The sequence below is a fragment of the Leopardus geoffroyi genome, chromosome A1 (genome assembly GCF_018350155.1).
Source record: "Leopardus geoffroyi isolate Oge1 chromosome A1, O.geoffroyi_Oge1_pat1.0, whole genome shotgun sequence".
Lineage (NCBI taxonomy): Eukaryota > Metazoa > Chordata > Mammalia > Carnivora > Felidae > Leopardus > Leopardus geoffroyi.
This window is the reverse complement of record NC_059326.1, coordinates 49,804,966-49,817,427: the sequence shown is the minus strand read 5'-3', so window position 1 is coordinate 49,817,427 and position 12,462 is coordinate 49,804,966. Positions and strand designations below refer to the sequence as shown.

The window sequence follows — 12,462 nt, the reverse complement described above, 5'->3', positions numbered from 1 at the left end:
ATCATCTAGTTGAGTAAGAAAGTAATAGGTTGATCTCACATTGAAAATGATCTGTGGTTGGGTGAAGGGCTATGCTGCATTTGAAACTGTGGTCTCATGGTGCCAGCTTAAAAAAAATAACCTCTTTTCAGGGGTGCTTCCTGGATGCCCCTATTCTATGTCATTACAGTTAGAAAATAGAAGATTAACTTTCTAGATTAAATATGTGTAAGAAATTTGACTTTCTCTGTTATGACTTTGCTTATTTTACCTTTTTGGTCATACTTATATAAATATTCATATGCAATAAAGAAATATGGAATTATTTTTTACAAGTGATACAAATACTTTGTAATCTGTGTTACTCTTATTTAGTAAGGTAAAGAATTATATTTCTTTTTTTTTTTATGTTTATTTATTTTTGAGACAGAGAGAGACAGAGCATGAACAGGGGAGGAGCAGAGAGAGAGAGGGAGACACAGAATCGGAAGCAGGCTCCAGGCTCTGAGCTGTCAACCCAGAGCCCGACGTGGGGCTCAAACTCACGGACCATGAGATCGTGACCTGGGCTGAAGTCAGATGCTTAACCGACTGAGCCACCCAGGCGTCCCAAGAATTATATTTCTTGGGGCACCTGGGTGACTCAGTCACTTGAGTGTCTGACTTCGGCTCAGGTCACGATCTCACGGTTTGCGGGTTCGAGCCCCGCATTGGGCTCTGTGCTGACAGCTCGGAGCCTGGAGCCTGCTTTGGATTCTGTGTCTCCTTCTCTCTCTGCCCCTCCCCCACTTATGCTCTGTCTCTATCAAAAATAAATAAATGTAAAAAAAAATTAAAAAAGAATTATATTTCTTTTTTGCCTAACTATATGCAAACTTTTTCCAAAATGTATTCCTTATGTAAATATTACTTATATAGCATAGCTCGCAGTCTCATCCTGGGCAGAAAAAGCAGTTTACCTGCTTTTCGCTGGTTTCGCTTTGAGGTACAAAATCTCTCTTAATTGCTGGCTGAATCCTGAATTTCACCTGATATGTGAGTTCTCAAGTTCAATTTTAGATTAAAATGCACATTTTCCCATGAAAGGGTTGTAGGGGTCACACTGAACATCATTAGAGCATAGAAAGTGTAGCCTGAGTGATCTAAAGATAACTTTGCCTCACAGTTTTGCCTGTAGTCAGCCTTGAATTACATTGTTCAGTTTTCCATACTCTGATCTTCTTCCCCATCATCACCTCAGCTGATGGTCATGCTTTCTGTTTTACTGAGGAAATTCAAGGAGTCACAGGAGACCCACCCCATTTTCCTGCATCTGTGCCTTTATACTTTGCCTTTCCCTCTGAAGTGAACTGTCCATGTGCCTGGATCACTTCAAACTTGCCCAGTGTGCCCTAGATGCTATCTCTTCTTGCCTACTTAAGGACATTTTCCACAATTCTACCTTCTTCCTCCAGATCATCAGTTTCCTCTTCACGATTGGATATTGGAGCTGTCATTTCCTTCATTTAGGAGAGAACCCTCTTTTGACTCATTTGTACCTACAGCTGCTGTCCTAGTAAGTTTCATGTACCTATTGTTTGGATTTTGTTCCTGGAATTTTCTTTGGAACATACTCCAGTAAGAACTTTGTCCTAAACCCCACCAAAACTTTTATTGTCAAAGTCACCTCTCCTCTCCTGTTGCTTACTCCCTCCTTGGAAACCTTTCTTACTTGGCTTCAGGATACCATTCTTGCCTGGTTTTGCCCCTGGGTCTTGCTGTATTTTCCTTTGGTCACATCTCTGCATCTGCCAGACTATAAGCACTGTGTGCCTCAGGGCTTGGTCCCTGCTGATAATCTCTCTGCCTAGCTGTCTGTGTGTCAGGCTCTCTGTTATTTATACTCTCTTGATGAACTCATCTCCTGGCTTTAAATACCATCCATATACTAATACCTTCCAAGTTTTCTTTCTCATCTTTGTCTTCTCCCCTGAGCTCTAGACATGTGTATTCATGTATATATCCCCGTTTGGATGTCTATAAGCGTCTTAAAATGAATGAGTCTAAAACTAAGCTCCTGCTCATTTTATGTATGTATGTATGTGTTTATTTATGTATTTATAAAAGTTTATTTTGAGAGAGAGAGAGAGAGAGAGGAGGAGGGGCAGAGAGAGAGAGGGAGAGAGAGAATCCCAAGCAGGCTTCATGCTCAGCGTGCAGAGCCAGATAGGGGGCTCAATCCTACAACCATGAGATCATGACCTGAACCAAAACCAAGAATGGGATGCTTTAACTGACTAAGCCACCCAGGTGCCCCTATGCTCCTCCTCCCTTAAGCCTCCCCACCCCCAACCTGTTTCACCGCAGCTTTATTTTTCTAGTTCCTCTGGCCCAAACCCATAAAATTCATGCGTGCCTCCTTTCCTTCTCTTACATGGCACAATACATCCATCAACAGATCCCCTTGTCCGTGCCTTTAAAATTATATCCAGAAACCTTCAGGTTCTCACCATTTCCCTGGCTGTGGCTCCTCAGTGAACCACTGTTAGCTCACCCTGGATGGGTGCCATGGCTCCTGTTCCTCACCCTTACCATCTCTCCTCCATACAGTAGGCAATGGGAGCCCTTAAGCATCTAACTCAGCACTCTACAGTAGCTTTCGCTCTCACCAAGAGTAAAAGCCAAAGTCCTTTCAAGGCCCTGCATGACTGAGATGCCTCCTGTTTTCCGCAGTGGCCTCTTTGATAGTCTTTGATATCTCTTTAGTCTCCTATTGTGAGTGATAGTCTCCTCCTGCTCACTCACTCATATCCAGCCACACTGGCTCCTCTTTGTTCCCTGAACACACCAGGCAAATTTCTGCTTCAGGGCCCTTGTACTTGGTGTTCCATCTGCCTGGAATGTTCCTCCCCTGGATATCTATATGGCTCACCACCTTGCTGACTTCTGGTTTTTACTCAAATATTTTATAGAGAGTCCTTTCTCTAAAATCGTGGCTATTCTGCCATTCCCTCCACATTTTTTGTCCCCCTTCCCTGCACTTATTTTCTCTTTGGCAATTTTCACTATCTAGAACCCTTTATATTTTACTTATGTATTATATTCCCCCCACTGCAATTTAAATTTCAGAAAGGCAATACATTTTTTAAAAAATTTATCAGCAGCTTCTCACTTCCTCTTTACAGTATAAATCCTACTTACACTGTAGATTTAATTAAACATTATTAAAAAAACTTTTTTAATGTTTATTTTTGAAAGAGCACAAGTGGGGGGAGGGTCAGAGAGAGGAAGAGGAAGACAGAAGGTCTGAAGTAGGTTCTGTGCTGACAGGCAGATAGCAGCAAGCCTGATGTGGGGCTCGAACCCACTAACCGCAAGATCATGACCTGAGCTGAAGTCAGATGCTCAACCGACTGAACTACCCAGGTGCCCCATAATTAAACATTATTAAATTCTTTCGCTGTCCCAGCGCTGTGTCAGGCACATTTGCACATTTAATTTAATTTTCCCACTTTATTATCTCTGAAATAAACATGGCAATTTCCATGTTACAGATGAATGAAAAACCAGAGGCTGAGAAGGATGTATAGTGTCTTTACCACAGATAATAATAGATATTGGAATGGGGCTTTAAACTCAAGACTTCTAACTTCATGTTATGTATGTTTCTAATATACCATGCTAGGGATGAATCCACTTTTACAATCGTGATTTTCCTCTTGAAAGGGAATTTGAAAAGGACTGCCTTTGCCAATCCTTCACCATTTTATTCCTTACCCCATCTTCCATCTTGTTATGCTATTTTTCTCTAGCACCAAACTCAACTGCTACCGAGGGCACTTTTGTAAATTTGCAACAGTCATAAAAGCACAAGTCCAGCAACAGGATTCAATGACAGCAGCAGTGAGACAGAATGGAAGGGGAGAATTTAGCAGAAAGGTTTTAAGAATTTCCCTCTCTGAAGCTTGAGCTAACTCAGAGGCCAGCAAGAAACATCAGTTAGAGAAGAGCTGAGCAAAAAATGAGTTTGGAGCAAAGTGGCTGAGAATATCTAAGAAGTGAAGCCTGGTCTGAGAGGAAAACTGTCTTGACTCAAGTCTGTGTGGATCAAAACCCTCGCAACTTGGTCGATTGTGGTTTTAGTTACGGAGATACTTGGCTTTCTTTGGCTCTAAAGAGTCTCTTTTCTGCAATGTCATCCTTCACCCCCCCCCCCCCCCCTTATTGGTTTAACTTTGATGTAAATAGCTTGCTTCCACATCTATAAAACAAGATGAGTCTCTTTTCTGCAATGTCATCCTTCACCCCCCCCCCCCTTATTGGTTTAACTTTGATGTAAATAGCTTGCTTCCACATCTATAAAACAAGATAGTGGGGATCAGTGATTCCATAAGGGAACCTTTAGTTTTATAATTATGTGAGTTTAAAAACCCTGCATTACTCTAGTAATTTTGAATCTAGACCTAGTGATAGTGAGACCTCTTTTTACCATGCAAAATTTACCTTAAATAATAATATGTATTTTTAATGTTTTTATTTATTTCTGAGAGATAGAGCACGAGCTGGGGAGGAGTAGAAAGAGAGGGAGACATAGAATCCAAAGCAGACTCCAGGCTCTGAGCTGTCAGCACAGAGTCTGACGTGGGGCTGGAATTTGTGAACCACGAGATCATGACCTGAGCCGAAGTCAGATGCTCAACCGACTGAGCCATCCAGGTGCCCCTATAATTTATATTTTTAACCAAATACAAAGAATTGCTTAAGTACTTTCAGGTAAAAGTTAAGATGGTTTAAAAAAATCAATTTTATTTCTTATTGAGATTGTCAGACAGCCTCACCTTAAAAATGACAACACAGACTATGCTTCCAGAGTCACTGGGGCTGGAAAAACTTCTGCACTTTCAGGTAATGGGTAGTGTTTCCTTAGCATAGGTGAACTATTTCATGGCACATATATGCTGTCTTATCACTTTCCATTGGTTGAAGATAAGCTTTTGAAAGCCAAACAGAAATTATAACATCAAGCGATCAAATCAGTCTTTTCTCCAAATGCTAAACTGATCTTTTTTTTTTTTTTTTTTAATTTTTATTTATTTAAGTAATCTCTATACCCATTGTGGGCTCGAACTCATGACCCTGAGATCAAGAGCTGCAGGTTCTTCTGACTGAGCCAGCCAGGTGCCACTTAAAAGTTTGAGTAAAACATACTTAGGAGGGAAATCTGCCCTCTCCCTAAAGGCATGTATTACTTCCAAAGCAAATATATTTCTTTTCCATACTGTCTCTCTTTGAGACTAGTTTAAATTTTCAGTTCTTATCATTAGGCAGCTTTATCAGTTTACTTGAAATGTTTCCTTGTGTATTTCCTCAACTTTTAAGAATCCTTTCCCCCGTCTTTTTTGTACTTATTTAAATTTTTCTGTGCCTACTCTAAGTATTATAAAATGATTAATAATGAGTCAAGCGGTTAAGCTCATATTGATTGTAAAAGAATTTGCCTAGTTATTTTTTGCTTTAACTATGGTTTAAGTTTATTCTCATACTCATATTTATATCCATTTTAAGTGCTTACTGAGGTTCATCTGTTCACCATTTTTTTTGTGTAAAAAAGGCATTGTACTATAATCTTCTCTTGTCTTCATAATTAATAAGCCTTAGACACTTATGATTATTTAAGCAGCTTAAGAAAGACAATAGTTGTCAAATTTAAAATGTTTCTTTTTAAAGAAAGCTAAAACTTCTGCTCTTTAGTCCTGAACAATCAGTGTGTTTCCTGATTGCAGAGTCAGGAAATACTTTACTTTTGAAGCAATCACAGTTATTCCTGGGGACTTTTATAATTGGCTGCATAGTGATAACGTGGACTTTAACAAATCTAACGGAATTACCACAGGCTTATTTAAAAAGAGAGAGAACTTTTGAAGTGTGACAAAAGGCTAATTCTGAGGACTATATCACTTTGGCATATCTAGAGCTCTTAGAGAATGACTTTCAACTGGCTTCGTGACCAAAGGTACCTTTCCCTACTGCTTTTTACTATCCAGATTTTTCTCCAGTGTTTGCCTAGGCCTTTAAATATCAGTTGTGGTTCTTGTAAAATTTGTTTTCTTTTGAAGTCAGGTGGAGTATAATTTTTATAATACCCCTGGATTTCTTGGAGTGTGATAACTAATCATGATAATGAGAAACCACAGCAGGGCATCTAGGGATCTAGTGACATTTTTTTGTTTTTCTCTCTAGAGTGAGGAATTGCTATTGTCTGCCTTTTAATACTTGAATCTAAATTCTTTTAGTGAGATCACTGAAGGTGTAACAACAACATACTGGCTAAAGGTGGCACTGTGCTTTTTCTTGATATTATGAGGCATTGAAAAAATGCCCTGCTCATTTATTGTTTGCTGAATCGACTCTTGTGTGTTAATGAAAACGAATCATTTCAATGACTTATACTATTTCTGGTTTAATAGTAGAGTTGATTTTCCATCTCCTTGTTCCTGTATTGACATTGGTGCAAAAATAAACTCACAGAAATTTGGGTCTGGATGAGGTCTTATTGACCATCTATCTCGCCCCCCCCCCCCCGCCCCCTTTCACTGGTAGGGAAACTCTAGGATGCAGAATATCACAAATTCCTGGCAGAGCTGGGGGTAGACTACAAACCTCTTGATCCCTAGTTTGGCTAGTCTTTTTCATTATCATTGTTTTGTGTTAAAGATTATGTGCTGCTACAGGATAAAACCTTTGCCTTTAGTTGGCATGAAATCCTCATCAGGCTCCATACGACATGGTCAGGTTCTGAACATTGGCATGATTCACAGCTAGGGTATGAATAACTAGATTTTGCACCTAGACTGTGTAGTTTGAGGTGCTCTATGGCATCTGGAGACATTCCTGACCCGTATATTCACTTCCTAGTTGGGTGAGCACTGAGCAGAGTGAAAAGCTATGGCTTTCCTCTTTTGGGGTACCAGATTTCAAGTTAGCAACAGGAATTTACTAAGCCTGTAGCAGTCCTAGAGAACTTTTATCAGGATTCTAGGTAGTTGTTACTATTTATTACCTCTGTTTGCTGACAATAGTCACTCAGTTTCTTCTGAGCACAGAATACTTTCCCAGTGGTCACATGGAAGAATTCTAGTAAGAACAAAATCACCATCACTCAGTCCTCCACTTAGGAGTTTACAGTATAATAATAGTGGGGGGGGGGGCGGGAAATGATGTTGAAACATTTAGTACCTACAAAGAGTCAAATTCATTAAAAATGTAGAAATGTACATAAAAAATATCAACACTGTCCTAGAGGAGAATGCCGTTTTCCCAAAATATCATGTGTATGTGCAAGTACTAGACTGCGTTTTCTTTCTTTTGTGCTGCTTCTGATTGACCTCTCCAATTAAATGTCTCATAGGTTTTCATGTTTCTCTAATAATTCATTTCCTCACTATTGATATTTTACTGACCTTGCTTTATCAGTGTCTCCCTCCCCATGTGGGCTCTGAGCGTGTTGGCAGGGGCTGTATAATGTTTTATGTGTGTTTTCCATGTAACAATAAGCAAAAACAGAGTCAATAAGGAAAAACAGAGTCGGGTGTTGCTAGGTCAGTTCAGCAGGTGGGGCATCCCAGGTCATGGAAAGGTCATCCCAGGGCATGGAAAGCTGTTGATAGTCATGACCTGAGAGAGAATATTAAAGGTAACTAGAATCTGTATTTCATGGTGCAGTTAACAAGTCAGATTATTTCTTCTGCACTCTACAGGACACTTTGGAAACTTAGGAACACTTGGATTGCAAAATTAGATGAAAAGTATTTCGTGAAATATGGTTAGTGAGGAAGAAGGCATCCATCTGTCTCAGGGTTAGGCCTAATAGCCTCTAGAAACATTTTACATTTCGTAGGGTTGAATGTCTAGCTCACTCTCCTTAGCTTTGGCCCTTGTCAGATACTAAGGCAAAAAGAAAAGGACAGGGGCCTAAGGTTGTTGGTCATGTGTTAGTACAAAACACCTGACTTCTTTCCCAAGATAGGTCAGGTGTTCAGGGTAGTCACTGAAATTATAGCATTTGGACTTTATTCTTTCAAAGGAAGTACTTGACCAGCAAGCTGAAATTCTTATGATTTAAAAAAAAATTTTTTTTTACATTTATTTATTTTTGAGAGACAGAGACAGAGCACAAGTTGGGGAGGGGCAGAGAGAGTAAGAGACACAGAATCTGAAGCAGGCTCCAGGCTCTGAGCTGTCAGCACAGAGCCCAACGTGGGGCTCAAACTCACAAACCACGAGATCATGACCTGAGCCAAAGTCGATCGCCTGACTGAGCCACCCAGGAGCCCCAAAATTCTTATGATTTTAACCTGTGAGTGTTCTGTCAGTATATCCCAAATAATTATGTGAAGAGAAGTTCCGGTTTTAGAATTGGTGCTAGAAGATTTGAAGATCTATCACGTATGTCTAAATGTGAAGCAGCCCTGAATATAAAATTATCTTCTTTCCCAAAGGTAAAAATTATCCAGAAAGTTCTTGTTTTTTTTTTTTTTGTTTTCCGTTGGCCAACATAAGTATGTACTTTGTACCAGGAATCATTCTAGGTTCTGGGATACAAGGAAAAAATGAAAGAAAAAAAACACACACAAAAGACAGAAATCACTGCCCTCGTAGGGTCTACATTTCTGGCAGAGAAATTATACAGGATGTTAAAAGAGATAAGTGCTATATAGAGAGAGTAATGAAGTGGGGAAAAATCCAGGGAATGGTGGCTATGTCAGTGTGCGTGCAAGCGTGTGCATGTGCTTGTGCGTGTGTTTTGGTGTGGGGGTGGGTGCTGCCTCACAAGGTGGTATTAGCATGGATTTAATGAGGTGAGAGAGTGAGCCATGCAGTTAACTAGGGGAGGAGCGTGGAGCTCAGAGCCCTTGAGGGAGGAATGTGGCGGGCATGTCCCAGGAATGGCTCTGAGGAGGCCAGTATGGCTGCTGCAGAGTGCGATGGAGTTTAGGAGTAAGGTCCTAGGAAATGGGGTTAGGATGACAAGATGAAAATCTAGGTTGACTAAAGGTCATATGGAGGACATGTGGCCACAGGGCATATTTAATCTATACATTTATCACATGCAAATGGCGAGGGGGCCTTAGGGCATTGTTAGGATCTTGTCTTTTAATGAAATGGGCAGCTTGGAGGATTTGCAGGTGAGTAATGTGAAGTAAGTTTAAAAAGGATTCTACTTCAGTTTAAAAAGGATCTTTTGGCTTTTGAGAGTAGGTTGAAGGGGGCAAGGGACACCAGTTAAAAGATGTGTGCAGTAAACCAAGTGAGAGATGAAGATTTGTATTCTGTTGTATGAATGTACCACATTTTAGCTGCTTGTTTTTTTTTTTTCTTCAGTTTTATTGAGACATAATTGACATACAAGGTTGTATTAGCTCAAGGTGTATAAGGATTTGATACATGTATATATTGGAAAATGATTGCCAAAATCATTTTAACATCATTCACTACATAGTTACAGGTTTTTTCTTGTGATGAGAGCTTTTAAGATCTACTTCTGTAGCGACTTTCAAATATATAATGTAGTATTAACTATGGTCACTATGCTATATATGACATCCCAGAACTTATTTATAACTATAAGTTTGTACCTTTTGACCACCTTCACCCATTCCTAGCAAACCTCTACCCCTTACCTCCTTTGCCTCTGACAGCCACCAATCTGTTTTCTTTGTGAGTTCAGTTTTTAAAAATTCCACATATAATTAAGATCATGTGGTATTTGTCTTTCTCTCTCTGACTTATTTCAATTAGCATAATGCTCTTGAGGTCCATTCATGTTGCTACAAATGGCAGATTTCCTTTTTTATGGCTTGATAATATTCCACCGTGCATTTATATTTAAACTGTATATTTTTTAAACCTATTAATTATGGACAGACACTGAGGTTGTTTCCATGTCTTGGCTATTGTTAATAATGGGGGTGCAGGTATCTTTTTTGATATAGTGATTTTTGTTTCCTTTAGATCTATACCCAGAAGTGAAATTGGTAGATCATATAAAAGTTCCATGGTTAGTACCTTGAGGAAACTCCATACTGTTTTCCATACTACCTGCACCAGTTTACGTTCCCACTGACACAACATGGGGATTCCCTTTTAAAACTCCACATTCTTGCTGGTACTTCTCTCTTGCGTTTTTCAATGATAACCATTTGGTGAGATGATATATCTCATTGTGGTTTTGATTTGCATTTCCCTGATGCTTAGTGAGTGTTCACTTGTTGATGAACATTTGGGTTGGTTATTTTGGGTATTGTGAGTAAGGCTTCTATGAATATTTGTGGATTAGCTTTTGTTGTGGACATAATGTTTTCAGGACTCTTAGCTCAATTTCTAGGAGTGGAATTACTGGGTCATGAGATAGATCTACACTTAACTCCGGAGAAACTCCCCAAAGATTTTCTAATGTCGTTTTGCCATTTTACATTTCTGCATACAATGTATGAGAGCTCCACACCCCAGCGGGTCCTTCATCTTTTTGTTGTTAGCCATTCTAATGGGTATGTAATGGTATCTTACTATGCTTTTAATATGCAGATGAGAAGTGTCTGGATCTTAATGTCCTTATCCAGAAAGTTTATTTTATCCTCATTGTTGAAGCATTGGTTCCTTTTAGCTGAGACTTATAACATTTATTTATTTATTTATTTATTTATTACATTTATTTTTTCAGTCCTGGTTGATATCTGTTAGTGTATACTTTTGTTTAAATCTTAATTTTTTAAAACTGACCCATCATTGTAACTTTTCAGACTACTCAAAGGATATATTATGATTTATTAAAGGCTGGCGGTGGCCTATTTAATCTCAGTTTTGTTTTTGGGAAACAAATGCATTTAAAATGGGAAAGTATAATACTGATATTAAATTTCTATCCTACTTTTAAGTCATTTATGTCTGACAGTGTAATTTGTTTTACCTTGTGTGTGGTCTGACTTCCTTTCTAAATACAAATGATCTGTAAATAAATACTCAACTGAGATGTGGATTTTAAATTCTTTTCCAGGTTCCTGATGTTATAAGCAGCATAAGGCAGTTATCGAAAGCTGCCATGAAAGAGGATGCCAAAGCCAGCAAAGACAACGAGGATGCCTTTTACAACTCTCAGAAGTTCGAGGTCTTGTACTGCGGAAAGGTGACCGTGACCCACAAGAAGGCCCCGTCGAGCCTCATCGACGACTGCATCGAGAAGTTCAGCCTGCACGAGCAGCAGCGCCTGAAGAGCCAGGGCGAGCAGCGCGGCGGCGCGGAGGCGGGCGATGACCCGGTGGTCTTCGAGGCCGCAGCCTCAGAAGTCCTGGCGGAGGAAGGGGATGGCCTCCCCAGCATCCAGCCTGCCTTCGCAGCCGCGGCCGGCCAGCCTGGGCTGCCCAGCTCTCGAGTTGGCTTCCCGGAGAGGATTTTGGAAGATTGTGGCTTTGACGAACAGCAGGAGTTCCGGTCTCGGTGCAGCAGTGTCACTGGCGTCTTACAAAGGAAGGTTCAGGAGAACAGCCAAAAACCACAGCCGCGGAGGAGACACGCCAGCGCACCGAGTCACGTACAGCCCTCGGATTCGGAGAAGAATAGGACGATGCTGTTCCAGGTGCCGCCCCGGCGGGGTTGGGGGGAGGGGAGGATGAGGGCGGGGCTCCCTCGCGCAGCGCTGACCGGGCCGGCCCCGCCCTGTTCCGCGCTCTGCACTCGCTCCTCCAGTCTCCGCTCTTCCCTGCCAGAAGACTAGGCTGGTGGAGAAAAGAGCAAAGGCAAGCAGAACAGGGCTGCGAGGAAGACCTGGAATGCGGATTTTAAGCAATGAGGGAACAGGACACGGAGAGACGGAGAAAAAAGCAATGAAGTAGATTCTCCTTCGTGCCCCCAGCGTTTGCCTTAGATTGATCTTAAATGGAAGTTGTTGGCTGTCTCTTATACAGCTGCAGAAAGCCAGTCTTACAGCGGATTTAAAGATGTGAATCTAGGAAAGTGAGATAGGCATGGGGTTAGAGAAAGTTTTCTTTAGAGAAGGAAAAGTCTAGAGACTCACAGTTGTATTTTCAGATGAGAACAATTCCTTCTGTTATACCCAAGAAGAAGGTTAAAGAAACATCATGGGCCTGACTACTTACTGGATCCGTTACTAAAATAATGTGGTACAGACTGTATTATAGATGTAAAAGATACATCTTCATTCTAAAAAGTAGTTTTCGTATTTGTACAGGAGATAGAAAATGCCAAGTTGCACCTAAAAGAAATTCAGTGAAAACAAAGCCCTGGAAAGGTTCTTTAGTCCTCAGCTTGTAAGATCTGACTTTTCCTGAAAAAAAAAAAAAAAAAGAGTGACTGTCCTTTTATCCTGTGGTAACCAACCCTAGGCAAGGAAATTCCACAGTATACCTTGGTAAACAATCCCTGTGTGTAATCCTGACCTATCAGAGGTTCATGGGTTCTTTTGTTTTGTCCTCTTTTGTTTTTGATAAC

The 12,462-nt window shown here is 40.5% G+C and overlaps 1 protein-coding gene across 12 annotated transcripts in view; it reads left to right on the top strand.

The window, feature by feature from the left end:
* The window catches only part of TBC1D4 (TBC1 domain family member 4), a 196,421-nt gene that overhangs the window by 111,689 nt on the left and 72,270 nt on the right, over window positions 1-12,462 (top strand). For 11 of the 12 annotated variants that reach the window (XM_045479378.1, XM_045479367.1, XM_045479357.1 and 8 more), the window contains exon 2: window positions 11,012-11,590. In XM_045479378.1, coding sequence (XP_045335334.1) covers window positions 11,012-11,590 — 579 coding nt within the window. Of the gene's footprint in view, window positions 1-5,861; window positions 5,972-11,011; window positions 11,591-12,462 lie in introns of those variants that run through there. The other variant, XM_045479387.1, reaches the window with a different exon arrangement.